Source organism: Pagrus pagrus (assembly GCF_965226575.1).
Source record: "Pagrus pagrus genome assembly, chromosome: 11".
Lineage (NCBI taxonomy): Eukaryota > Metazoa > Chordata > Actinopteri > Spariformes > Sparidae > Pagrus > Pagrus pagrus.
The window spans coordinates 28,066,085-28,092,101 of NC_140195.1; the positions used below are offsets into that span (position 1 = coordinate 28,066,085).

At 41.8% G+C, this 26,017-nt stretch overlaps 1 protein-coding gene across 1 annotated transcript in view; it reads right to left on the bottom strand.

The window, feature by feature from the left end:
* Window positions 1–26,017, bottom strand: part of klhdc8b (kelch domain containing 8B) — a 198,537-nt gene that overhangs the window by 142,536 nt on the left and 29,984 nt on the right. Inside the window, exon 3 of the mRNA XM_084367737.1 lies at window positions 6,228–7,622. Coding sequence (XP_084223863.1) covers window positions 6,228–6,618 — 391 coding nt within the window. The 5' untranslated portion in view covers window positions 6,619–7,622. The remainder of the gene's footprint in view (window positions 1–6,227; window positions 7,623–26,017) is intronic.

Here is a 26,017-nt window from a genome sequence, read left to right on the forward strand (position 1 = left end):
TAGTCTCTTAAAAACATTTGGAGGGCCATGCAGCCCTAACACTTCATCCTTTCCCTGCAAGAATCAGGACAACTGACCCCAAGGCGTGAATACACAAAATGGAGGGGTAGGGTTAATTGGTAGGGGCAAGGTGTGTATCAGAATTGTCCACAGCCACACCAGCAGCTCTGACATTCTGCTGAGTATGATAATGTTACAGTGCTAACTCCCTCACAATAGATCCTTTTCACAGCAGACATTTTGACTTTGACAAAGCAGTACAAGCACAGGTGTGACCTATAACGTTAACAATGGCTCCATTCTATTAAGTGTCCCAGTAAGTCATGTCCATGAGGGAGCATGCACAATACCAGAGCTCTGTAACGAGCTCACCTAAGTGGATTCCAGCCATCATTAATGTGAGAAATTCCACCTGTGCTTCTCCTGCTTTGGCTGGTCAAAATGTCTGCCGTGACAAGGGTCTACAACAATGTTAACATGCTGATTTTTTTATTTTTTTTTATTAAGCATGTTAGCATGCTAGGATTTGATGAGGTCGATGAGAATGTCATTCATTTGCAAGGAATAAACTAAAATAAAAAATCAACATGATGGTCCTGACAGAAGAAATGTTAAGGCATGACACAAGTTACAGTTCACTGTGGACCATAAATGTGTCTACTAACTGTCATGGTCATCCATTTAATACACTCTTGGGATGTTTCACTGAAAACTGAAAATGTCGACCTCATGGTGGTGCTAGAGGAAAAGTCAGATGATCAACAAGTCAGTAGGATTCACCCTCTGGAGACCATGGATGCCTAACATGTTAATGGATAGTTATAGTTAAGTATAGTATAAGAACATCCAAGGATGGATTTTTCAAGTAAAAAGTATTTAAAAAAATTATGTGATATTAAAGGTCATGTTGATCCTTTTTTTTGTACAGCTTGTAGACATGTGCAGAATAAAAGTAAGTATTTTCCTTAAAATATTATTATGATTGTGAATTAATAATTTCATAATGTTTGTCAGGTCCAAAATGATTGTTTTGTTTATCTCTATGTAAGAATTCTGACAGTTCGTTCCAATTTCTAACAAGGTTTGTCAGCCAATAGTTTAACGCCGTTGGTATCACATGCTTCATCTGGTCGAGAGTCTTGGTAGTTGCCAGTTAGCTAGTTAGCGTTAGCGATGTTAATGTTAGCTAGCATTAGCGACATTAGCTACAGTGTTAGCCACAACAAACCGGCAGCCACTTGGGGGGTCAGATGATCTGAACAACAGCAATGTTGGGGGGATTCCACATTTAGTGGCTGGATGTTATAACCCCTTTAATAATACAGTATATTAGCATTTGTATCTATTTAGAATCAAATAAAAACATTACAAGAAAATCAAGAATCCAATTTTACAGCTCTACAGATGTTGTAGGTGTAGTTGCCTGTTGGCTGGATATTGACATATACAATGTGCTCCATTAATATGCAGTAAAATCATACACAGGTGGAACTGACACAAGTGCTTCTGTAATATATACTGTATATCACATCTTCTATCTGAGACGTTACAGCTGTAACCGTGACAACCTAAATTCATTGGACACATGTCACCACCTGAATTGCCTCAGGTTTATTATTGAAATGAAGCAACAGGGCCTAAAAGCCATTATTTTTGCACAATATGCTGTTTCCAACCACTCTCATCACTGCTCTCCACTTCCATCAGCCTCACACCGAATCTCATTTAAATTCTGTATCCCTTAAGGGCACGAGCAACTGCAGGAGCTTCACGTGATTCAGCTGCAGGCAACATCCCTGTGATGTGACTGTACACAGAGATCTGGATAATAGTGTCTCAGAAGTTTGGTTCATGGCCGGGAAATTTGGCAGGGTTGGTAACTGTATATGACAGTAACAGTGTAGAATGTACCCACATACAGTGTAATCTGTATGTATTGTCAAGTCCAGTATCCAATTAAAGCATGTATTGACTATTTACAGTAACAGCCACTGGTGGCCAGCAACTATCAGCCAGCATACAGCAATCACAGAGCAACACATGCAGTTTACACACATAATCACACCACACACAGGGGTGACATAGTGGGTCATTCATTATAAAGACAGTGGAGGCTGATGATGCTGCAGCGCTTTCCAGTCCTGATAAACTGCTGGGTGACACAACACTTAAGATTTACATGTACAACAGCAGACATAATCCTCATAGATTAACACTGGGTGCTGTAGTATCTCAGTTTAATAGATTCCATAGGATTTCCTGGTGGTGGTGATTATCAGCTACGCCAAATCTCTTCTCTCCCATAATCACTGAAGACAGGAAACAGTGAATGAAACAAGTAATGATACAAGGTGCTTGTTTTATATGTATTTCCTATATTTTTCCACTTCACACTATGGCTGCTAATCCAGAAACCTGCACTGTGGTGAATGCATTCTGCAGCACTCAGTGAACATGAAAACATGAGCGTTGGAGCTGTTAATGTTAGGCTTTTCTCTAATGGGAGTTTTCCTCTAATGAGTGTGTCAGTATCCACTTAGGGAAGTGTTGTGACTGCAGGGCTCTACAGCACAACTCTTTTGATGCTCTAGTTTCTGGACTGAAAACATGTCCCATCTCAGCTCGTTACAACACACCACAGCCTGCACAGTGGCAGTTTCACAGGAATCACTGTTCTCTCTGGTAAACTTAAATATTGATTTTGTTCAGATACTACACATAAAATATTACAAAGGCTTAAAGTTCTTTAATCATGACTCAGAATAGGACTACATTTCTGGACTGAAGAAACAGAATAAATTCAAAATTCCACAGTCACATTGTGCACCAACAATATATGCTGGAAAAATTTAAAAAATCCAATTTCTTTGTATTTTTATAGCAAAATGGATCATGATTTCTTCCTGTAAAAGTCAATGTCGCATGCACTTACATCAGCTTCAAGTGACCACTTTCAATTAATAACATCATGTCATCTACCCATTAATCAATCCTTAACTCTAAGTGGTGAGCGAGCGGCACTGAGCTCAGATATCATGTCAGAGAGACGCAGCTGCAGTGAAGTGGTTCATTAATTACTGTACAAAAACACAAATCTATAACTTCATTCACTGATTTGGGTGAAACTGATCATATTTATGTCCTCTAGCTGCCCTGCCTGCACCCTCCAAGATTTTCCAGATGAACAGATGCTTTACGTGTTTCTAAAGTAGCTGCTAACAGCGGCTCACTGTAGTTCTTCAAGTGAACACGGCCTGTGTCGGGTCCAAACACAAACACAGAGACAAACTGCAGCTAGCTTGATGACAGGGAATCCGGTATCGAGGTTGTTGACAGAGTTTGGCTGCTGTTAGTCAGTTACCGGCTGTTCATATCGTCATGCAGCTAATGTTAGCGGTCCGATTAGCTGACTAACACCAGCCCTCTGACCACTCAAACCTTTTCACTTAGCGCTCCTGGTGATCCTGTCAGATAGAGCCGGCTACTTTGACATATAGCTGCATGCCGGGGGGCTTAACACCTCTTACACTACCTTCACAGGAAATACATAAATATGTAGAAGCAAATGTCACTCTGCCTTCAGTTTCAGCTTGACTTTAAAGATACTGACCGAATCTTGGCCTTGTAACGCTATGTTAGCATTAATATTCTGGGCAGTAAGCTAGTTAGCTTGAAATGCTAATGTTTGCAGCATACAAAATACACCCTTGAGTATTTTACAGTTTTTTTCACAGTTGCTGAGCTGTGACGGGACAGGTAATGTTTGGGAGAGGGATTTAGCGAATGTGAATCGGTTCTTCACGTCAGTTTTACAGATTTGCAGTTTCACCTTGACTGTAACTTTAAATAACACCTCTTCAGTCTTGCATCATGTAATTCTTTGAACGCACTGAATAAAACAATTTTTCACTCTGTGTATGGAATACAGTATGCATACAAATATATCCCCTCACTCTGCCTCTGTTACCTTGAAAGGTAAGCATTCAGCCGGGGTTATAAACACAGATAAGTGCATGGAGGAACTTCAACAAGTCTCTCACTTCTGTTCTCTCTGTATTCATTCTCTGCTCTCACTCTTCTATCAATGTAGTATCTCAAATCTCTCTGGATGTTTTGGCTGCAGATATGCATAATATCTCTTCCCCTATAATGGCCTGTGATCAGTTCATTCGCTTGTCTCCTTCCTCCCACTCTTCTCTCTCTCGCTTTCTCACGACTCTCCCTTCCTCTGTGCCAACATACACAACCTTAGACAGCCTGCACACGCCTGGGGAATGAGCATTAAGTCCAGTATGTTTATTCAGCGGAGGTAGACTGCGTGACGACTAGCTCCTTCCGCACAAGCTGTGTTTGACATTCAGTTAATGCACATGAGAAAGCACAAACACAGACAAACACACCGATATCTCAGTAGGCTTGTGCACACACATAAGAGACGCCCACGTACAACCTATTGACCATTTACATCATGTCAATGTTGGGACAGCTTTGCTGCGATATTTAATGAACCTACGACCAACATAAGCACCAGCTTCATGACTTGTGTGAGTAGCCATCGATCTCAGTGCCACTCAGCTCTAATGACGAGTGACAAGCTTCCACTCCAGAGACACTTTGGCAGCTCTGTGACTGAAAAGCTTTGAGGGTCTCCTCCAAAAACCAGAAATGAAGAGCTCATTAGTCAACTTGGCCACTTCAGAGGAATGGGTTTGTTGTTGCTGTTTTTGTTTCAAAGTTTCATGAATATGTCAAAGTGGCTGAATATTCCACTTGATCAGCTCTTAATGAACCCACATGGAGTTCTTGGAAGTACAATCGATGACGGTATAGGCCCAGTCCTGCACTGACAAATTTAGAATATCAGAGCGGACATTAAATGAGCTCTCTCTATGGACTGCAATCAAGTAAACCTCTTAAACAGAGATTGTATATGTCCAATATGTATGTGGAAAGCTAATATACAGGAACACTAGAGCATACTGTACCTCTTCATTAGCCAACAGCAACCAGCAAATTAGAGCTGCTAGCTAACCTTAAACTATGTATACTGTGATAGGTGCAATCCAGCATGGGGATTTTTCTAATATAATTTGTAAACCGAAATAATAATGCTAATAACTAAAGGTATGCTTACGCTTGGCCTTGAGAGTAACACTAGGATGTACTAATTTTAGTGGCTAAAGTGAGAGCGTGAGAATACATAAATGAAACCAACAGAGTGGCATCCACCCTGTTACAAAGCGCTGTACCATCAACATGATTTTGAAGCTGTTATTTTAAGATTAAAAAGAAACACGATGTTGCTTTAAATGCAGTGACATTTGCACTGAAAAGGCCAAAAAAGGAGGATTAAAGCACAGAGTTTGGGCGTCCATGTAGCTCGCCTGGTATTGCCTCCATGTATGGAGGCTGACCAAGTTTCATTCCAGCCTGTGGCACTTTGCTACTTTGCTGCACGTCTCCCCTCTTTCTCCCCCCTTTCCTGTCTGACTCTATGAGGCGTCCTGTCTAAACAAAGGCACAAAGCCAAAAAATTATCTTTAAAACAAAAAGTCCTTGAAAAGACAGTTGGATTAAGATCCTGTATGGACAGGCATGTAGGACTGCATAGCCTACAAAGGGAACTAGGAGTGAGGGAAGCTAACTTCAGGTTAGACAAAGATGTTCTGTATACACTGAAGCAGGCAAACATGATGTCATCAGTCACCAGTGTCAGTCAGAAATATCAAACATTTATTTCACACTCAGTAGAGCGCATACTTCAAGGCCAACAGTCCCCTTCAATTCAGTCAAGACAATTACATTCCATAGCCGTGTATCACTCTAAATTTTAAACCACCATTAACTGATCTAAGATCTGCACCAGAAGTTAATGCTGTCTAATCTGGATGGAGACTCATCCTCCATCCAAGTTTTGTGGGAATCTGTTCAGTAGTTTTTGTGTAATCCTGCTGACAAACCAACAACCAACCAACAAATGGACACAGGTGAACAAATGACCTGTTTTGCATAGGCAGCAATTGGACCTGAAGACTTGAGATTAAAATCCTTGCATATCAAACACGATATAATGCCGACTGTCACCAAATGACCCAGACAGAACCAGAGCCAGTCAGTCCTCGTCGAAGACCTTACACCCAAATCATATTCAGTATTAGCTCAGCAGTCTTAATGTTGCACATTTAGTTTGAAAAGCAGAGTTGCAAACATGCATTTCACTTTCTTACCTTTCTCTATAGTTGTGACTCCCATGGATGGCTGACCCAGGCTGGCCTTCGTCTCCCATTTGCCCTCATCAGGGTGGTACATCTCCACAGAAGCCAGCGGGGTCTGCTGCTGATTCATGCCCCCGAGCACCATGACCTGCCCTCCTAACGCCACAGCTGAGGCCCCCGCCCGTGCTGTGGGAAGAGGCGGCAGCTGGCTCCACGTCTGGCTCTCTACATCCAGGACCTCGACGCTGTCCAGGGGCATGCCGGTCTCGCTGCAGCCCCCCAGCACATAGAGCAGGCCTTCCTGGTAGACGGGAGTGCAGTAGACGCGGCGCTGCGACATAGGGGGGAACTTCTCCCAGTACAGGGACTTGACAGGACTCACCGCCATCTCCTGCACAGGCATGTCTCCAGGGCCGAGAGGAGGGGACGCACCATCACACACCGCACCGGGGAGGAGGAAGAGAAGGAGCAGGAGAGGGGCAAGGGAGAGGGTGGAGTGAGGGGGTCCAAAGGTGGAACAAGAGATGGAGAAACAAGCAGAAGCACAAGCTTGTTTCTGTCTGTTTTAGTGACCACCTCAACCCCACAGAGGGAGAGACAGGGACAGAGACAAGGGACAGTGAAAGATGAATACAAGGAGTGGGGATGAAGAGGACAGGGATGTGAGTGAGTGAAGGAGTGGACAGAATAGGTAAATAGAAAGAGAGAGGGAATGAGGTGAGTGTCTAACTCACTCCTCAGCCAGATGTCACGACTCTCTCTCTATTCAAATGTTTTATTCATCTGGCTGTTGGTGTTTTCTAGCGGCGAGGCCATCTGCCCTTCAATCCCCTCGATTCCTTTCTCCCCGGCCCTCTCTGCAGCGTGCCTGGAGGTTATTTGGTTAAAGTTTTGGCTTGAGTATATTCCTGGGAAAAAATAGATGCTTGAAGAGGGTATCCAAGGGCTTGATGTTTAATCCCACAAAAGCCTCAAAGTCAAGAGTGGAGGAATTGAAAAAGAGAAAACATGAGTGCGTGTAAAGATGGCCCTGGATCAAAGAGAGAGCTAAGAAACACTGACCTAAACTCGTGCCCTGATAATCCAAGAGGAAGCCTTCATGGCAGAGAATTCTACACCTTCAAACAAACGGCAATTACTCAGGGCTAACAGTGGCCCTCAGCTGCAGCTCCGCAGTTCTACTGCACCCCAGTGATAGTGCCCACAAAATCCTTTAATGAATCAACCAAAGTCTCTAAATGAAAACTCTACGGGAGCGTAATGACTGCGAGACTTTCCTGCATTTTAAGAAAGATTTTTCTTCCCTTAATTAAACAAGAAGTCCAAATCCTGGGGCCTTCTGAGCAGGTTGCTTTGCAGCTTCCTCGTGGCTTTGGAGAGGATGAGGAGTCCCTGGTGGGGCACAACCTGGAAGAAACAACAACACAGGATTAGACGAGGAGTTGGTGTATGAACTAACAGCTAGAATGACATCTTACATTAAAGGGAAAAAATAACATATGCTGAACAATTACATGTCATATTTTTTCAAGTGTTATATGATGACTAATGAGTGTGAGGGCGCACGTTAAGACAACGCAGGGGGTGGCACTGGTGGGGGTGTGTTGCTTCAGGCGCTGGTGAGACAATGAAATACAATCCAAGAAGTCCAGTTTCAATAACAGATCTATCAATGTAAAGGTTTATCAGATTACTGCACAGACGTTTAAAACAGAGACAACACTTCACGGCGAGGTAAACAGCGGAAATATGGCGTTCACGTATCACGGATTCCACCATGTGACTGGCCGATTCAGCACCTCGCCCATTGTCATCACGTTGCCACAAAAGTTGAACCAGATTCAGCTTTGTTACCTCACATTCCTGTGTGTTTCTCACCTGTGGTTGCACTCCCAATCCCCCAACCAACCAGTCTGTTTCTAATGAGCGAGAGGGCAGTACTTTTCCTTCTCCTGCTGAAGTCTGACCTAAGACTGGCTTTTAAAGCATTAAAGCTAGAGCAGCTTTTTTTTTGCTGTATTTGTATAAAAACTTTCACATCATGACATGCGCTCATCGCACATGACCAGAATCTTTCACAAGGCTCGAGACGGGTCTCTTTGGCTCGGCACCGATATATTGCTAAAACTATTAGCGAGCGAGTCACACAAGCATGGCAGAAAAAGAGCAGCCAAAACGTCCCATTACCGACATGCTAGCTTGACAGCGGTGAGCAATAACAATAGCCATGTTCATTGTTTACGTTCATTATGATAATATTAAATGTTTTCTTGCATGTGAGTGAGACATGAGGTAGTTGGATACACAGTTAGCAATGACAACGATGTGCTGCGCTCACATGAGACAGCCCCTGAGCTGAAGAATGAGTCGCAGCTGCAGTGACTATTGTTCAGCAGCTAACCCAGTTAGCACAAAGCACACACCTACAGCAGTAAGCAGTAACTGCTGCCCCAGGTACCGTGCCATTTAAGGCTGGGGTACGTTTGTGACGTCTATTTTGCTCGTGTTAATATGTCTGTGGTATTTAACACAGTTGTTTATTCATGTATTAATAAGACTATAAAAGCTAAGAGAGTTGGGGAAGTAGACGAACTAGCCGCCCAAACTTACCGTTTTAATAATTTAGTAATGTAATGAGAAAGGTATGAATCATGTTTGCTGATTCAGAAGATTTAATTCAGTTCAATTCAAAGATTAGAAAGTAAATCTTTTTACCTGATCTAACTGAACGCATCGGCGCTAAAATTCCCTTTAGCTGTAGCAGTAAGTGAACGTATAGCTGTTCATACTGCTGTGACAGTCATGTCTGTAACTGTAACTGTATTCAGTTTGATACAAAACCAGGCCTATGCAAGACAAGGTAAAAGATCAGCAGTCAAGTACAGTACATTTGTACAAGACTTACCATGGTTTTACCAGGTTTTTTTATGTGGCTTTCGCAGTCGCTCAATAAGCTTTTAAACAGACAGTCAAACTAATGTTAGCTCAAGCAGCTAAACCGTGAGGCTTGCAACGGTATTATTAAAGGTTGTCAGTCTTGTGTAAATATTGACACTGTCCAACTATGTGGCTCTTTGAAATGTCATGATTGTATTTCAGTCCCAGTGAGTAATGGTAAATATATGTAATAACCTAGTAAATGTGTGTAAATTGTCCAAATTTCTTTAACAAAGTTTACTTCAAAATATCTCAATTAGACATTCTCCTCAAACCTTCCGGTTCTTTTTATCATCATAGTCTGTATTTACTGCTGCTGCATCTCACTGTCTTTCAGTGATCTGCACCCCCACCACTAGCAACAGGGCTCCAGTACACGCTCTAGCAGGAGGTTCACCATTCCTGACTGAGTTATGGAGTTATTTCCTTATAACTGAGAAATTAAATCCAAATTAGATATCCTTGAAATCAATAAAGCTGTAAATTTGCAAATGTTATCTTGTGTTGCTTCTGCAACGTCCACACATGAATGAGTCATGGCTGAGTTCGTAGCAGACAGAATCAGAACGAGTGATCCTGTCATGTCTCAAGAAAATAGCACAGAATTCAGATTACAATAATGTAGTTGTAATCAGAGGCACATTCATGCGGTTAACAGGAATGAGATGGTGTGCTGTGCATGCATGTGTGTGCATGTGCATGCATGTGTGCACGGTGGAGACACAGCAGGAGGCGAGTACACTGTGACCTGAGGACTGACGGCGAAAGCAGTGACATTTAGCAGGAAAGAGGAGAAAAAGAAAGAGACCCAATATATCTCTGTGGTCCTCAGTTTCTCCTCAGCTGTCCTCATCATCCAGTTGTATAATTTTATGTGTTCATAATTAATGATGCCTTATTCCTAGACCTACTTACTGGCCTGAGCCCTGTGGGTGACTGACCTTTTATGAGTGAGAGAGAGAGAGAAAAAAAAAAACAAGGATGACGACAGCAGAGAGGTTAGTGCGTTCCATACCTGCATATATGATCAGCTGTATTCCCATATAGATGGACATTTAAAGGGTAACTCCATCAGTTTTACACGATAAAGTTAGTCAAGCTTATGATATTTTCTCTTTTAAAATTAATTTGAGATAAATTCTTGCGACTGCAGTGTAGTTTGTTTATAGCCTAACATTAGCTTTTTACATCTGGTCATTTCAGTGACACTTTAAAGATCATAAAAGTGGTGTTCATCTGTGAAGATTTTCTTGCTGAACAAAACGTGTGAGTATAGTAAATAACAGAGCTTATTTTCGGCGGTAATGCCAAATCACAGTCAATGTTCCCAGTCTTTTTGTCGAGGGAACCATTAGAGATGCTAACTTCTGGGTTAGCCTACAAAAATACATCATCCCTACACCGCTCTATATACTCTAGCTATGCAGTCAGCAACACACGACTGACTGAGACTGGTGTTGATATTCTCTTTTAACCTTCAATTCATCCACAGGTGGGCTGAAGGCCCCATTGAAGGGCGAACTAATAATTACGGTTTGTGCTGTGTCTGATGTGTTTTGGCATCACAAATTTCTGAAGGCAACTACATAAAAAATATCTGGTATCGGAGTTTTTAGTCCTTCCTCTGTTATTTATCAGTGTTTTCTGATTGTAGCAGTAAAGCCAAAGCCTCTTGTTTTGTTACAATATAAAAGATTCCACCACGAACATGCTGTTATAAGATGAGGAAGTGTGGTAACATTTGATGTGAACTATGCCAGTTAAGTCTTGCTGCTAAATTTAACATCTGAAGCTTGTCACATCATGCAGTGCACCCACATCCTCGCATCAGTCTTCCTGTGGATCTCCATTACTTCCAGTGAGTCTACGAGAGAGATTAACAGACATGTCAAACTAAAAATTATGCAAATGTGTCTTATTTAGTTCTCAGTTCATTACCTGAAATGATCACCTCTCACACTCGGTCCTCCTAGCTCTCCTCCTTAATGCTGTGCTTGATGATGCCAAAAATACACGACTTAAAGGCTGGGATATTATGCATTTATCATTTGCCAGTGTTTAAACGACCGTTTCATTTATGGAACTAATTGAGCTGTTTCATCACATAATACCATCAGGCTAAAGATTACACACTGTTCTCCCAATGCTCAGCTGCTCCAGATTATCATACTCCCTGGTTATCAGCTGTGAATGGTGCCGTGTTAGAACGTGCATGGCAGATGTGACTATGGCCAGGACTCCCTGGGGTGCTCTGTTCCTACTAGCAACACATGCTGACAGCCTAATAGAGTGAGCCGACAGCACAATAACAGCTACATGCAGGGAAATCAAGCACCTAGTGGAAGGAAGGACGTAAGAATTGGACACCTGTTGAAAACAAATAGTCACCAGAGTAACCACTAACTGCTGCCAACCATAGCTGCTGTTAGCTAGTTAGCTCAGTTAGCTGTGCAGCTAGAAGTCCAGACTGGCAGTTCAAAGCACTGAGGAAATGTTGGTGTTTAAACTGCCAGCACGGGAGCTTTGGACCGGGGCAAGCCAGAGCTAGCTGGTTAGCATGCTAAACATGCTTTGCAACAGAATACGTAGATGTCAAAATGGTTATTCTTCACGTTCTGTTCTCATTTTAAGGCAACATTTTAAGTTTTGAATGTTTTCGAAAAATATCTCACCTTTGAGGGTCCTGAAGAATGAATTGAGGAATGAATGAGGAATATGTTTACATGTATCTAAATATCTTAATGTAAAATTTACCGAGGTGGAACCCTTTCAAGAAACAGCCAACTTAATACATGATTAACTCATTCCTGTATAGCATCATGGGCAGCCGTGGACATACAGCATAGTCTGCACTCTGACACTCAGACCGTTGTGCACAGGAGCCTCACATGCAATGAACACTTGAAAAAACGATATAATTAAGAAGGCCTAAATAATCAATGCACTTTACTAACATGGGAATACAATAATGAGCTGTGGTAGAAAGTCTGATGGATGTTTACAGTTACAATCAATATCCCATGTCTGTCAGTTTTTTTGTCGTCCGTCCAGTCACAAGGGTACCCTGTTTTGTGTGTGAAATGAGGGTAGAAGATAGGCTGACAGACTTTTGAGATCCCCAGAAGAACATTTAAGCAAGAGCTAGGAACATTAATGTGACAGGGATATATGACAAATCATTACTAGTTCACTGCTTCCAAATAATCAGCAACTGAAAAGACAATGAATAATGACAATCTGTGGGGATACTGGATCATATTTAAAGGTAAAACAACATAGTTGGTAACCCCTTAGCTAACGTTAGCATTCAACCACTTCCTAGCTAACATTGCTGTTTACTCATCAATCGCCAAATGATGCTGAATGATACAAAGTGAAAATAATTACTGTCATCAACAGCCCAATCCCATCCTTGCCCCTACCACCTAACCCTAACCCCTCCATTTCACACTCCCTATTTCAATGTGCACGTCTCCAATGGCCTATGACGGCGAAATCTGTTGCATTTGGAAATGTCCAGTTGGGTCTGTTTACAGGGGGGGACAGCAGGGGAGATTTCAATCTACTCCACTCTGTTCTTCGGGGCAAGGGGGTACTTGAAAACAAAGGGCAGGAGTAACATTTTGAGATGGGATTGAGCCTAAGTGTACACCAGACACTCCTAAATCTTTCTAAGCGTAGAACCAACATAACCTTTTACTGTTATCCTGGGACTTGCCTCCTATAATGGAGAACTGTTAGGGAGAGACTTTGCAGCACTTGGCCCTCTACTAAGATATGAAATTAAATCATCAGCTTTGAGTCCTCCCATGAGACAACAGTAACATCAGTGGTATACTGCCAAAACCCTCCTGGGTATACTTTTAGTATTATGCTTACAAAAGTCATTAAGCCGATGCTGATGCTGATTATGGTAAGGGCAACACGAACTGCTGATTTATGAAGGTAGAATAGAAATAAGTTATAGATTAGAAATTTTTCAAGCTCTAAATAACAGTCTGGCAGTGCTCACTGGATCGATTAAATGTTTAGACTTTACACACAAAAATCCTCCATGTATAGACTGAATCACAAAGTCAATACAAACATTTTAGCACTATTAGCACTTATCTCACAGCTCCCTGAAGTTTATGAAACAGCTGCCTTGCATTAACATCATTTGGCAGACAATAATGCATTAAAGGAGTTTACAAGCTCCTGTTAGAGAAACACAATAACTAGGAGAGCCTAACTGAAATCCATGGCCACAGTGTAGCAGGGCTGTTGCTGTTACTGCTGGCTACAGTATAACAGAGCTGTAACCACTGAACTATAAATAAATCTGATTGCAACTCCGCCTCTAGCCAGCAATGATAAGTTAATTACAGTGAAGATGTTTGTGCTATGAAAAACTTTCTGGTGTAGTTTGGTGTGAAGCCAGACCTCAATCTGTATCTGAATCTATTTAGGTTTCACTCGTTATAAGTAAGAAAACTAAAGGTGCGTCTGTGGAACAGCTCATACAGAAGCTCAGTTGGTGTTTGATTCCACTGTGTTGAAAGATTTGAATAATGAATGAAGGTTCCTGCTGTGAGCCTGCGTAAATGACACGCTGTGCATCAGAACCTGGAGTCTGCAGATGTAACGCACATATTCTTGCTACAAGCTGGCTACAGGTGTTTAACTGTAAAAGAACTTTATACAGTCTACAGCAGTTGTAGATGGCAGTATTGGTACAAATCACTCATATGCATATTAGGTTTGCCGGGTTCTTTGCATGTTAGGAGAGGTATTGTTGGCTGTCTAAGCCAAAGAGCAATAAAAATAGTTTTCTATAGGTGCACTGAGAAGATGGAAACCCAAGTAAACCCGCTGTGATAACATGGAGGGAACGTTGCCTCCTCACATTGCATGCATCATTTCACTTTTTTTCTTTCTCTCTCTTTCTCTCAGCCTTTCTCTCCAATGGCCACTCTACAACCATAGCTTTTGCCTTCACTACCTATGCCAGCAGTTGTCTCTGCTTACTACATAATGCATGATTGTGATTCACACAGAGGAAACATTAACACTTGCAGTTTCACCAGTTAGATTATACATTTGCTGGTTAGCTTAATCACTACCTGAGTTCATTTACTTGCATTTGCAATTAAATGGAGAGAGAGAAACCAACTTAGTGAACATGGACTCAGCTATCAACCAACCCTACTCAAACACTGTTCAGCCAATGTAAGACTTGGAAAGGTACCAACCGTCTACACACACTGCACAGTGTAAGTTCCTGTCATGATGCCTGTGGATAAATATGTAGTTATTGATCATCAACTACTGATTATAGTTCCTAACCAGCCGCCAACAGTTCTACTGTAGTAGTGTCAGTGTGTACTCTATCATGTGATCGGCAATGAACGAAGAACAATCAGGCACTTTTGGCTCCAACCACCCATTCACATAATACAGGGACAGGATGGTTGACTGCTGACTAATTTTAAAACCAAATATCAGTAAATTCTAAACACAGAATGCTATTAGCTCTAACACAGCCAGCTAGACTGCAGACAATGCTATGTGAGTAATGACAACAACAAAGTCACTTATATTGTGGTGTGCTTACACTACGTCACAGAAGCACACAAATGCCTAATTGAGATGACATGTAAAGAGTGCTGCAGGGATGAAGTATTTTTGTAGCCACCACTTTTAGGATTTTTGAAGCTTAAATTACTGTAAATCACTAGAAGCAAAAAGCTAATGTTGAGCTATCTAACAAACTACGTTGCATGACTTCAACATCACCACAACTAAGCTTCCTACTACACTATACAGCACACACTTTACTATTAACTGATCAGTCTACAAGTAAAGTTAGAGTTACAATAGTTTGCTACTTAAGTTGGCCTGTAAAGACGGACTAGTGAAAAGATGAGTCTCCGTGATCGGCATGATGGCGTCTAATGTCCCTAACAGACTCTGTAGTCTCATTTAGCCACTTGCTAGCAACCGCCGTTTTTAAGACACGTGGCACTTTTTAATCAAACATGGGGCATTTACTGACAGATTTTATGTTGTAAAAAAAAATGTGACATAATCTTAATCTTGTTTTAACCACAGACCTTATTACAGACATTTAACCAAAACCCACTGACTTTGATATGAGGGACACTGGAGTGCAAAAATGCTTTTCAGGTGTTAGGACTCTGTATTACAGTTCAGTCTACCACAGGGTCCGCATACAGCAGACTGGCAACAAAGTTTGGGGGGCTCTAAAAGAGGACACTCTCTAACGGTAAGTGATAAAACTGACTCACACTTACAAAGCAGTATTAGAGAGCTGTACTTTCCAGACACACAACTGACTTATAAGAGCCAGGGACGTGTCATAGGAGGAAGTCAGATTAAAATAACAATCAACAAAATGGATTACAGTTACTGCAGCAAAAGAGGCTGATAACTACTAAGACAAGAAGGACATAAAAATGTGCCCACTGCTGCAGTCCGTGTTGAGACAAAGCCATGTAATTAACTCAAGGTGGACACACTGAGCACTGACGCACACATGCCCACTCCACTATACAAAAACTCACTCCCTGGATTTTCGAGAGTTTTGCAATTCAGCCAACGAGAACAAAAAATGTTTCTTTTTCCGTCCTGTCTCTCACAATCAAAACAATACCGGCATGACTGTCTTCATTCTCTTGCGACGTCGGCAGTCCCTTTAGTCTTTTAAGAAATGCTAACAGCATACATTCACTTTAATTGCATGTTCTCATTGTTGGGATGTCTCAGAGCAAGAGAGATTTGTCTTGCCAGTGCGTACGTATTAAAGAATTAAAGACCGAGCGGACGAGCTGAAGCGCTCCCATTCTCAAACGAGTGAATCCCCCTCGATAGAAGCTGTGACAGTAGCAATGAAGATCTCTCTGGCTGCGGTGGGAGTGCACATATTCAAGTTGATGTGAACATGTGCTTTTATTGCCTTTAAGTAATAACTGATGTTTATGTTATGAGGATGAAGCTGTGGAGGCGATGATGGAGAAGTGGAGGAGGAAGGTGACAGAGGGGCACTCTGTGGAACAGATTGACAGAGGTTATGCTGGTGGTGAGACAATTAGTAGGCGATTTGCGGCGGGATGTCATCCGCCTTGTTAACCTGCCATCAGGCAGAGGGGTTGTTTAGCTGAGTATGTTAGCCGAGTCTGCCTGACTCATTGATCCTTTATCTGACTAAGGATGGAACCCACTCTGATATATCAGTATTAGTAACTATGCTTAAAAAATATAGAACCAAAAGAGTTGTTCATGAGTAAGTTCACTCGTGATGGGTGAAGGAGATGAGCAGGGTTACCTAAAGCTGGAGTGTGTAAGTTATTTCTGGCGTCATTTGGTCAAAAATCAATAATAACCTTTGAGCATATTGTAATTCATAGTGTTATGACAGAACACTGGACTTCTGTGTCTCCTCTTGGCTCTGTATTCAGGCTTTAAAAAATCAGTGCCGTGACGGCAGTGTTCAGCCAATCACAGTTCATTTTACAGAGCAAGCTGTTTTGGGCGTTCCTATTGGTTGCTCGACCAAAGGCGATGCGCATTCACGTTCCGTGAAGGTGCAATGGCGGACGTCCCGGCAGGAAAAGCCGCTATCCCGGCATTACCAACAAAAGCGTACACGGCTAAGCAAGCCAAAGAAAGGAACACCGATGTAGAGAAACGAGAGTCTAAGAGGGAGACTGACAATAGACAGAATAAATTGCGTGTAAACATTGGACAAGCATATCCGAGGTGGAGAGAGCTTAGCGATAGCATCGGGCTGAAGTTGGATACTGAGCTTGCTGTTCTTCTCCTGGACAGGTGAGCCTCCAATGCAAGTTTTACGTAGCTGATAATCTAAATGTGTGGTAGTTAAATGGCTGTGTAGTTGAAATGATCGTGAATCTAATAAAGCAGGCGGTTTGTGGTCACACTTGACGAGTAATGTTGTGAGTTGATTAGCTTTATGCTAACCGTAGCCAAAGGCTCACGACAGCAAGCAAGTCAGAGCCAAAGTCAATGTTAAATGTATTGTCAATACCGTTATAGATACACAACATACAGAGGACATGAAAGCGTGAAAGTTAGCAGCTGTGACAGAAAAGTTCTGACGTGAATATTCCATGCGCTACAGTCGCACACGTCCACGAGAGTGGAAAGTGAAAGTGTGGAGCTACGGAGTCGAAACAGGGAGTGGAGGGGGGAGCGCAGTTGTTTCCATCCCAGTCTCATGGGGTTTTCACATATTCTACAAACTCCAGTTTTAAAAGAGACAGTCTTCTCATCCCACAGCGGGGGGGCTCCCATCAGGCGAGGGGATGTACTTCATCAAATCGCCTCTGAAAGATTTTAATTGCTTAAAAATCAAAACGATGCTGCAGAATGCTCCCGGTGGCTCGATTGGTATCTTTACCCTGCTCCTGCCTCTAAGTTTTATTTCTTCACACTCTAATGGGAATCAAGGTGAATCTTTAATTACTGTCGAGTGAATGATGTGAATTTCAATCACAGAGTAACCTGATTCAGAAATAACATGGTGAATACTTAAAAAGGCAGCCGAGCTCTGGATCTGCTTTCAGGCTTTGTGTGACAAATGCAGAACATACTTGCAGGACATGTCGTTGACAATAAGTAAAGAGTGTCACAATTAATCTCATCTCAAATTTATCAAATGTTACAACTTCAACTTGAGGGAGCAGTGGCTTGTCAGTTGAAATCAATAAAGGAAACAAAGAAACAAGGTCTGTATATTAAAAGATATGGAAATCAGTCTCAAGGCAGCAGAGAAGACAGCTGCGTCTTTTGTTTATCTAAAGAGGTACAGAGGAGAAGTGAAGCATGGCACCATATAATGATATGGTTCTACTTCAAGTTCCCTCTTCACTGTGTCTCTACGGTGTAGCGTGTCTTTAGGGTTTGAACTTTATTACCTTTCCATTCTGTGCTCTGATTGTATTTTTCAATCTGACAAGTGAAACATCAAGGTACATTTCACAATGTCACAGTGACTTGTGAACTGGGAGGAGCCATTCCGGGCGCCCCTGGTTTAAGAAGTAAAAGTTGTATTAGTTTATTTCCTATAGACAGTGTTCAATTATTAACAGCTGCATTTCAAAATATCTGGGTTGAAGGTACAAGTCTGTGCACATAAAAAAACTTCAAGGCAGAAGTTATCTATAACTCCCAAGGTGCATTTCAGCAACAAATCCAACCACAGAGCTTAAAAACCTTGTTACAGGAGCAGCAAACAAAAGGAGACAGCTCATGATCGCAATGTTGATAAAACTAAAAACACAATCTGTAGTTTAAAGCGGCTTGAGGTTATTCTGGAGAATATTCTGGACAGTATTTGTCAGTGATTTGGATCGTTGCAATAATAATAAACATAAATTTGCATAAAGCAAGGATATTTGTCCACTCCCGTGTTGATAAGAATATTAAAAACTTAAAAAATATCCCTTTAAGGTACATTTAGAACAGATAAAAAATGTGTGACTAATTGGCGATTAATCGCGAGTTAACTGTGGACAATCATGCGATTAATCGCGATTAAATATTTTAATCGATTGACAGCCCAACTTTGAACCAATCCCAATCATCTTGGGCAGCATTTAACCCAGGATGCAGCAATGGTGCAAAATAGTGGAAGCCAAGAAAGATCGCCTCCCGGATATCAAATCACCTGGATCTTCCATGTTGAGAGGTTCATTGAGCCTGTGCTTTTTGTTCTGGTTTAGCACCTAGCTAACTTGAATGGGGATAAAATAATATGATCATGCTGCTATTCTAGACTTTCCACATTTTATTGGACCAAAAGGCTCAAATTATGACAGTGAAACAAGTCATTTCGCAGAGTTTGAGACGCTCCAGACAAATGTATCCACCATAGTACAGCTGCTTCATTCACAATGTTAGGGCCACAGTGCATGACACGACGCTGTGATTACACAGTTTGGCCACTATGAAAACTGGCTTCAAAGCCTGGCGCTCTTGGTTTCAGCGTGTAGGTTGCCAACTTGGAGGTTGTTGTTGTTGTTTCATGAAGCGATGGAGGTTTTGATAACAGTACATGCAGACAGCAGGGGCAGGGATAGGGGCCCAATGACAGGCTTTATACCAACAGTCTGCTACCGGTAAATCATACTAGATGATGAGCTAATGTATCTATTTGTGGTAAAGATAACAAACTGTAATATGATAAAATAAATGGTGAAACAAAGTAAAATGTATTGTACCATGAGACTGCAGAGCAGCTTTTTTCATCTTTCTTTTCCCTGTTTGCTAACTTAGGTCCGATAGAGGCATCAGTATTAAACTGAGACTGTTTCATAACCTGTTTAAAGTTTCGTGTAGTTCTTTAAAGTTGTGCCATTTTTAATTTGGAGTCCACTTTCGATGAATTCTGCAGCTATGACACCATGGTTTGTTTACAAATGCAAGTTTTGAATTCACTAGTGCTTTGATTCGTGCCTCTGACTGACTTCTCCATGGCAACAGCGGCCAAGGCTCATGGCTACTGTAGTACTTTGAGCCATCTGCCATGCCAAAGTGGCACACACAGCAGGATTACTCAGAAATGAAACTGCAATAATTAAAACTAGTGAGCATAAGAGAAACATTATTCGGTGAAGTAACACTGAGGATATCGTCTCAACATAAAAATTGAAATGAGATACAGAATGGGGATGAACAGAACCTACTCCTATTTTGCACCTCTATTGTCAAAGCTCTGTAAGAAGCTGAAAGAGAAACATACAAATAAAACTTAATGCCAATGAACATTTGAGAATGATCATGCCATTGATTGCAGAAGGTTTCCTCAGAACAAGTTCACTTGGCCTGCTTTTTTAAAACAGTATTTCCTCATCCGTGAGGGTAGCCCTTGATTGTACACATGAAAAGAGAAGTAGCGTGTGAAGAATGAATAAAGAGGGCTGGAGAGAAAAGATCAAACCCTGCCGATGGTTTCTCACCTCCACAAATCTGGCCAATAACTGTGTGAAGTGGGCATGACTGTCAGGTCGCCTGCACGGAAAGTTACAGAAATTGTCAGACACAGCCAGGCAATTCCAACACCGGAAGGCGTAAAGTGAGTTTTATTGTTTCATCACTTGTGGTTAGGTCTTGTAGTGCACAGAATTTGGAATATTGAGGTATCGGTTGTTTGTATGTTTCAATATGTATGTATGTTTAGGGGATAGTAATCTTGTGAAAGTGAGCTTCATCAGTGTTGTCACAGCCAAGGTCGAATGATCAAATCTTCCATCTCTACCTTCAGAATCTCTATCCTCTTCACCAGCTTTCTGGTTGTTCAGTGTTTCTCTTCTTTCCAACTGCCAGCACGTTTTTACATGAAAGAGAAATTGGCAACCAGAAAGCAAATGCCCTGGAGAAGCCAGTGTACTGTCTACCCATCTTTGGACATAACAAGAAGCTCAGAGGTTTAGTTATTTAAAGAGTGCTCATGAACTTCTTTTGTGTAGCTAAATATAACATAAGAGAAGCAGGCAAGAACGAAACTTGGCTGGTTGAAGTTCTGAGTCTGATCACAAAGGAGCAGTGAGTATTAGGAGTTTCGGAAAAGACACGTTTACTGCTTGTGGAAAGTAAATCGCTATCCAAACAGAATATTGTCTTTTTCCCAAGGACATGAATATAATCCACCTACTAACGTCTCACAACTCGTGACTGAATGATAAGTGGCCACTGAGACAAACATTGGCTGACAGCTTATTTGCTCATAGCCTATAAACTTAATCTCTAAATGAATCAAGTACTGAACAGGTTCCTCAGGGTGTTCTTGTTTGCCTCCACAGCCCAAACACATGCACATTAGGTAAACTGGTGGCTCTAAACTGAGCAAGTGTGAACGTCCATTTGCACTTAATAAATCAATGTGAGAGATGTGATACCTCCTTTATGATTACACCCCGAGAGCCACCACTTCTTTGCCCATTCTTTGGGTTGTGATTGGAAGACACTCAACCTTAACAAGTTGACCGGCCTCGCCATGTTTCTTATTGTCAAACTTGTCTGACTTTGGTGGGACTTTGGATCAGTGAGTTGAGCCGACCATGAATGCTTTAAGGAAAGAGTGTCCAAAAGTTTGCCTCGTCTTTAGCTTGGCAGCAGAGGCAGCTCAAATTAAATGAATATCATGTAAGATGAGGTTAATAGAGAAGCATAGATCTTAATGATAATGATAATTCATCATGATACTACACATGCAGAGTTATTGATAGACCCACAACTTAGACATCCTTGAGACATACGGTCAGCAGATCTCTGAACAGGAAGTAAGCCTCCTGAGACATCTTGCACAACAAAAAGGTCAAATATGTTTATGTTTCACTTCCCACAACTCGGAGCTGGAGAGCCTCTCCATGTAGAAACTGTGAAGTGCGCCGACACAGGCGTGTTATCACAGCAGCTGCTCCGCTTACTTCGGCCTCCGTTATTAATACTTGAAAGCCTTTTAATTTCCTCTTGTCTTTTTCATCGTGAAGGCTGTTTCCTAATGTGCTGAACAATACGTTGAAGTCCACCCCAAACCCAAAAGCTGTCAAGACAGATGTCACTGCTCCCTCCTTTCCTCTCAGAATCAGCTTTACTGGCCATCCAGTGATTTATATTAATGCACAGCAAGCTTAGGTTTATGTTTGTCAGTCTAGAGCTGGATCAGCAGCTGCTGAGGCAGGTTGAAATTTCTGAGCTGGAGCAGGAAGTACATCCCCTGCTGGGCCTTTTTGATGATGAGGTCGATGTTGAAAGGACTCCACCTTAGGTCCTGGGAGACTGTATATCCCAGATTCCCGAAGAACAGCTGGGAGAGCACATGTCCCTGGAGGATGTGGCAGTGCTTCCTGTCTGGGTGCTGGATGTGATTTTCTCCAGCCTCACCTGCTGCCTCCTGTCTGTCAGGGAGTTTGAGATCCACTAACAGGTTGAGTTGGCACAATGATCCGGGTGAGTTTGGAGCAGAGGGACTTCTGGTATCATGGTGATCAACCATGAGCTGAAGTCCATAAACAGTATCCCTGCGTACGTCACTGGGGAATCGCGGTGTGCACAATGAGGTGTAATCCACTGACCTGTTCACCTGGTAGGCAAACTGCAGGGTTCCAGCAGGGGGCCTGTGAAGCCTGTTAGGTGGGCCAACACCCATTCTCAAAAGATTTCATGACCACAGATGTCAGGGCGACTGACCTGTAGTCATTTAATACTGAGATAGAAGGTTTCTTGGACTTTACACAGCTCCAGTGACCTGTTGAAGATCTGTGTGAAAATGCACCGTCAAGGTGAGGGCGAGGGGTGTAAGGGCAGGGACATGGTGCTTGCAAGTACACAGGTAAGACAAACAAGACGCAGATGCTTCACGCGTTACGTTCTTGAATGTGTCGCCTAAGAAGTGCTAGCCAAACATGTCCATAGGCATTTTGTATAGTTATGACACTCCGTCACCTCTTCTCTCCATGGCTATTTCTGTTGTCTCCCTTCTATGCAGGAAATACAGCAGTACACATTCCTCTAAGGACAAGTTTGTTTACTACTGTGGTCATCACCTCTTACCTCCACCTGTGCGTTACAGCACACATTGAGTCTGTTCACTAGGGACGTGCCAGCTGGGCCAGGTGTTAACATTGATGTTTGTGTCTCTGTGAACCATGTTTCTGCCCTGAATGTTGACTCATCAAACCTGCAGCAGAACACATGCAGGTTGTCAATGGTTAACTAGCTGTTGATGTCCTGCAGGCTTCTTTACACTGACGCAGGATTGCTCAATGAAAAGCCTTTTTCCAGTTTATCAGTGTAGCTATTATTACAAGTCTGACAAAGCTGTCTGAGTTGAGCTCTAACTCTGGTTTGTTGTTGTTATATGTGCACAAAGTTTTAGGTGGCACACATGTCCTCACAAAAACTGATATAAGATGTCTCTCTTCTCTTTCTTCTTCCACCCCTACTGCTCACTGCATCCCAGCTTCGGTCTAAAAGTTTGATGCAGCTTGTCATTCATAATTTAAATGTGACGTGCATTGTGTTCTGGTTCCCCACTTCCACATCTTCCTCCCTCGCCTCATCACTCTCTTGGGATTTCTCTTGCTATTTCTCTGCTGTTTACTGTCACCTTCCACTTCCTGCTCACTGTATCATGATGGTTGCCACATCCACTGCCATATTCAGAGCATGTGATTAGAAGGGCTTACTCACCACTGATATAACAGAATTTATTAAGCCATCATAATTAAAGGTTGTTCAGCTCAGTAACAGCAACATAATGGCTGTTTTAGAGGGCGAGGAAGAATATTAGTGGGGATTCAGGAGGCTAATTTCCTGAGAAATCACTGTACTTCACTACTCCAACATCACAAAGCAAGTGCCCCAATGCTACATACTTACAACTTACCATCTACAGAATTAAATGTTTTTGAGTGCTGCATACAGTACTTACTTTAACTGGTCAAATACATCATTTTGGACAAGAAGAAAATTTACAAATTAAAGGTTTGTATGCAATATGAATAAAACTCTCTTGCCTAGAAGCTAACATCATGTAATGCAAACATGTTTAAACGCAGATTCATAAGAGAACACTTAAATGTAATAAATTATAACACTTGAAATATGAGGTGATTTGTTCTTTGTCTTTGTGATGCTGCACTAAAGAAAGACGACGCTTGGAATGTGACTTTAAGTTGATATCGTAACACAGTTTTTTCACAGAAGTGCAGTGTTGTAAATTGTAGATGTTACAAAATATTGTGCATATTGGGCAAACCTTGTAGGTGTAGGTAGGCCTACTCTTTGCTATTTTAGCATAAATTATAACTAACTCTTCACTAATCTCTGACTTCCTTAGATAGTTGCTCTCTGGTTGGATTTTCAGAGTAGCATGAATTATATTTCCAGTCATAGTTTCTCTATTTCTAGCTCACAACTTCCAATTTTGTCGGCTACAGTGGCAACTGTCGCTGGCAGATTTAATCAACTCTAGCTAACTGACAATATCTAATTAATGTTAGCAGTGAACTCCATATATTGGCTGACATATTTTAATATGAGAAACCTGTCAAAGGGTCTCAAATATAAACTTGAGGGCCACACAGTCCTATATATTATCATTGAGACTGGGGCGGGGTTACATACGTATATCAACAGCTGGTATCCATCAGTTGATGATCCATGTAGATGACATAGAGGGAAATACTAGCAGCAGATTTAATCTTGTATTGTCTTATTGTGTGTATTTTATGTATCTAGTAGCCGTAATGTTGTACATTAATATGTTGGAAAAGTGATTCTAATGTATTCCCTGACCCCACAAAAAAATGTAGTCATCCAGCAAATGATATGATCCATGAGGTCACACAGTTGGTAGCAGAGGGAGCTGGGCTTGCTAAAGTTTGAAGCTAATATCAGAGCAGGTAAACATAGGATTTGGGACCTTAAAACCACCAGGACACCTGTGTGTTAAATGTTTAAATATGTTTATAAATTCAAAATGTAAAGTTACAGTTATGATTGCTAATAAGCTAGCTGCCAAAGCTATACCCAAACATTGTAGTATTGTGAAGGAAAACACCATCATCCCCATCACTTTCTGCTAACAACATTTCAACCACTTCCATTATGCTGTCTCAGTTTTCTGACTCATGGAAGGATTTGCCAAAGATGGGTGGGCTGGATGAGGTCAGCTGACAAGAATGTTGTAGGCAGATTTGCATGCAAACACACACATTCAACTTCACCCAAATTTAGAGTCATATCACTACAAGCCAAAGAGAAATAATGAGATCTTGTATTCACAGTGCTGTTTAGCCAGAATGTTCCCGGCACATGAAGGCCATGAAAATAGCATCAATGATGTGGTTCATTACAGACTTAGTTCCCAGTCTTTCTATAGAAATCATGCAGACATCCGGTTTGTGTTCCCTTCATGTAGTGCACAAATTGATGCAATAGAATCAATCCTTCCAGGCTGCAGGACTTTTGATCGAATGAGATGATGAGAGGGGTAAAAATATCACTTCGACTCACACAGATCATGTACTGGGAACATAATCCGACCGTGTCTGAGCATTTTCACAGTGGCTGGCTTTCTGCTGCAGAGGCACAGTCTGTATCTCTGAAAGTGTTTGTGTGTTTCTATCTGTTGTCTGGAAGACAGAATAGACACTGTGCGCGGCAGTTAAATCCAGACCCTTAGAGAATCCCTCCTACAGGGTTAGGGAGACAATGTATTTTCAAGTATATTTGTGTTTAAGTCTTATGAATAGCATCAGAGCAAGATGCAAAATGTGTCACAATACTAAAGGAACTTCCAGATAGAAAACATCCACTGCCTCCATTGTTCCCAATGTCTACATGACTGCAGCCATGCTGTCAAGCTAGGTGACAACAGTGGGGTGAAGCTATTTTCCTGCCGCTATCCGGTTAATTAGGAAACTTTTTCCAACTAGCTTTCACAGCTTGCTTTGCACCATGGCAACTTCAGAAACAAACACCAACAATACAGGAGCTAATTTTGCTGGTCTGAGTTCCCCAAATAGGCTCATCAGACCTCTTCACCAGCAGTGAACAAACACATAAATTAACATGACTGCAAGAGGAGAAGATAGCAGCTGCGTGAGACTGCACGGAGGCACTGTGATACTTTGAGCTAGATGCTAACGCTAGCATGCTGACAGTGCTGACAGTGCTGACATGCTAACGTTAAACAGGTATGTTTACCATGTTTACCATCTTATTTTAGTGTATTACTATTTGACATTAAACAAAGTACAATTAAGGCTGACAGGAATGCCATTAGTTTCCAGGTATTTCATCATCAATTAAAGCTACATTATGTAACTTTTTCTCCT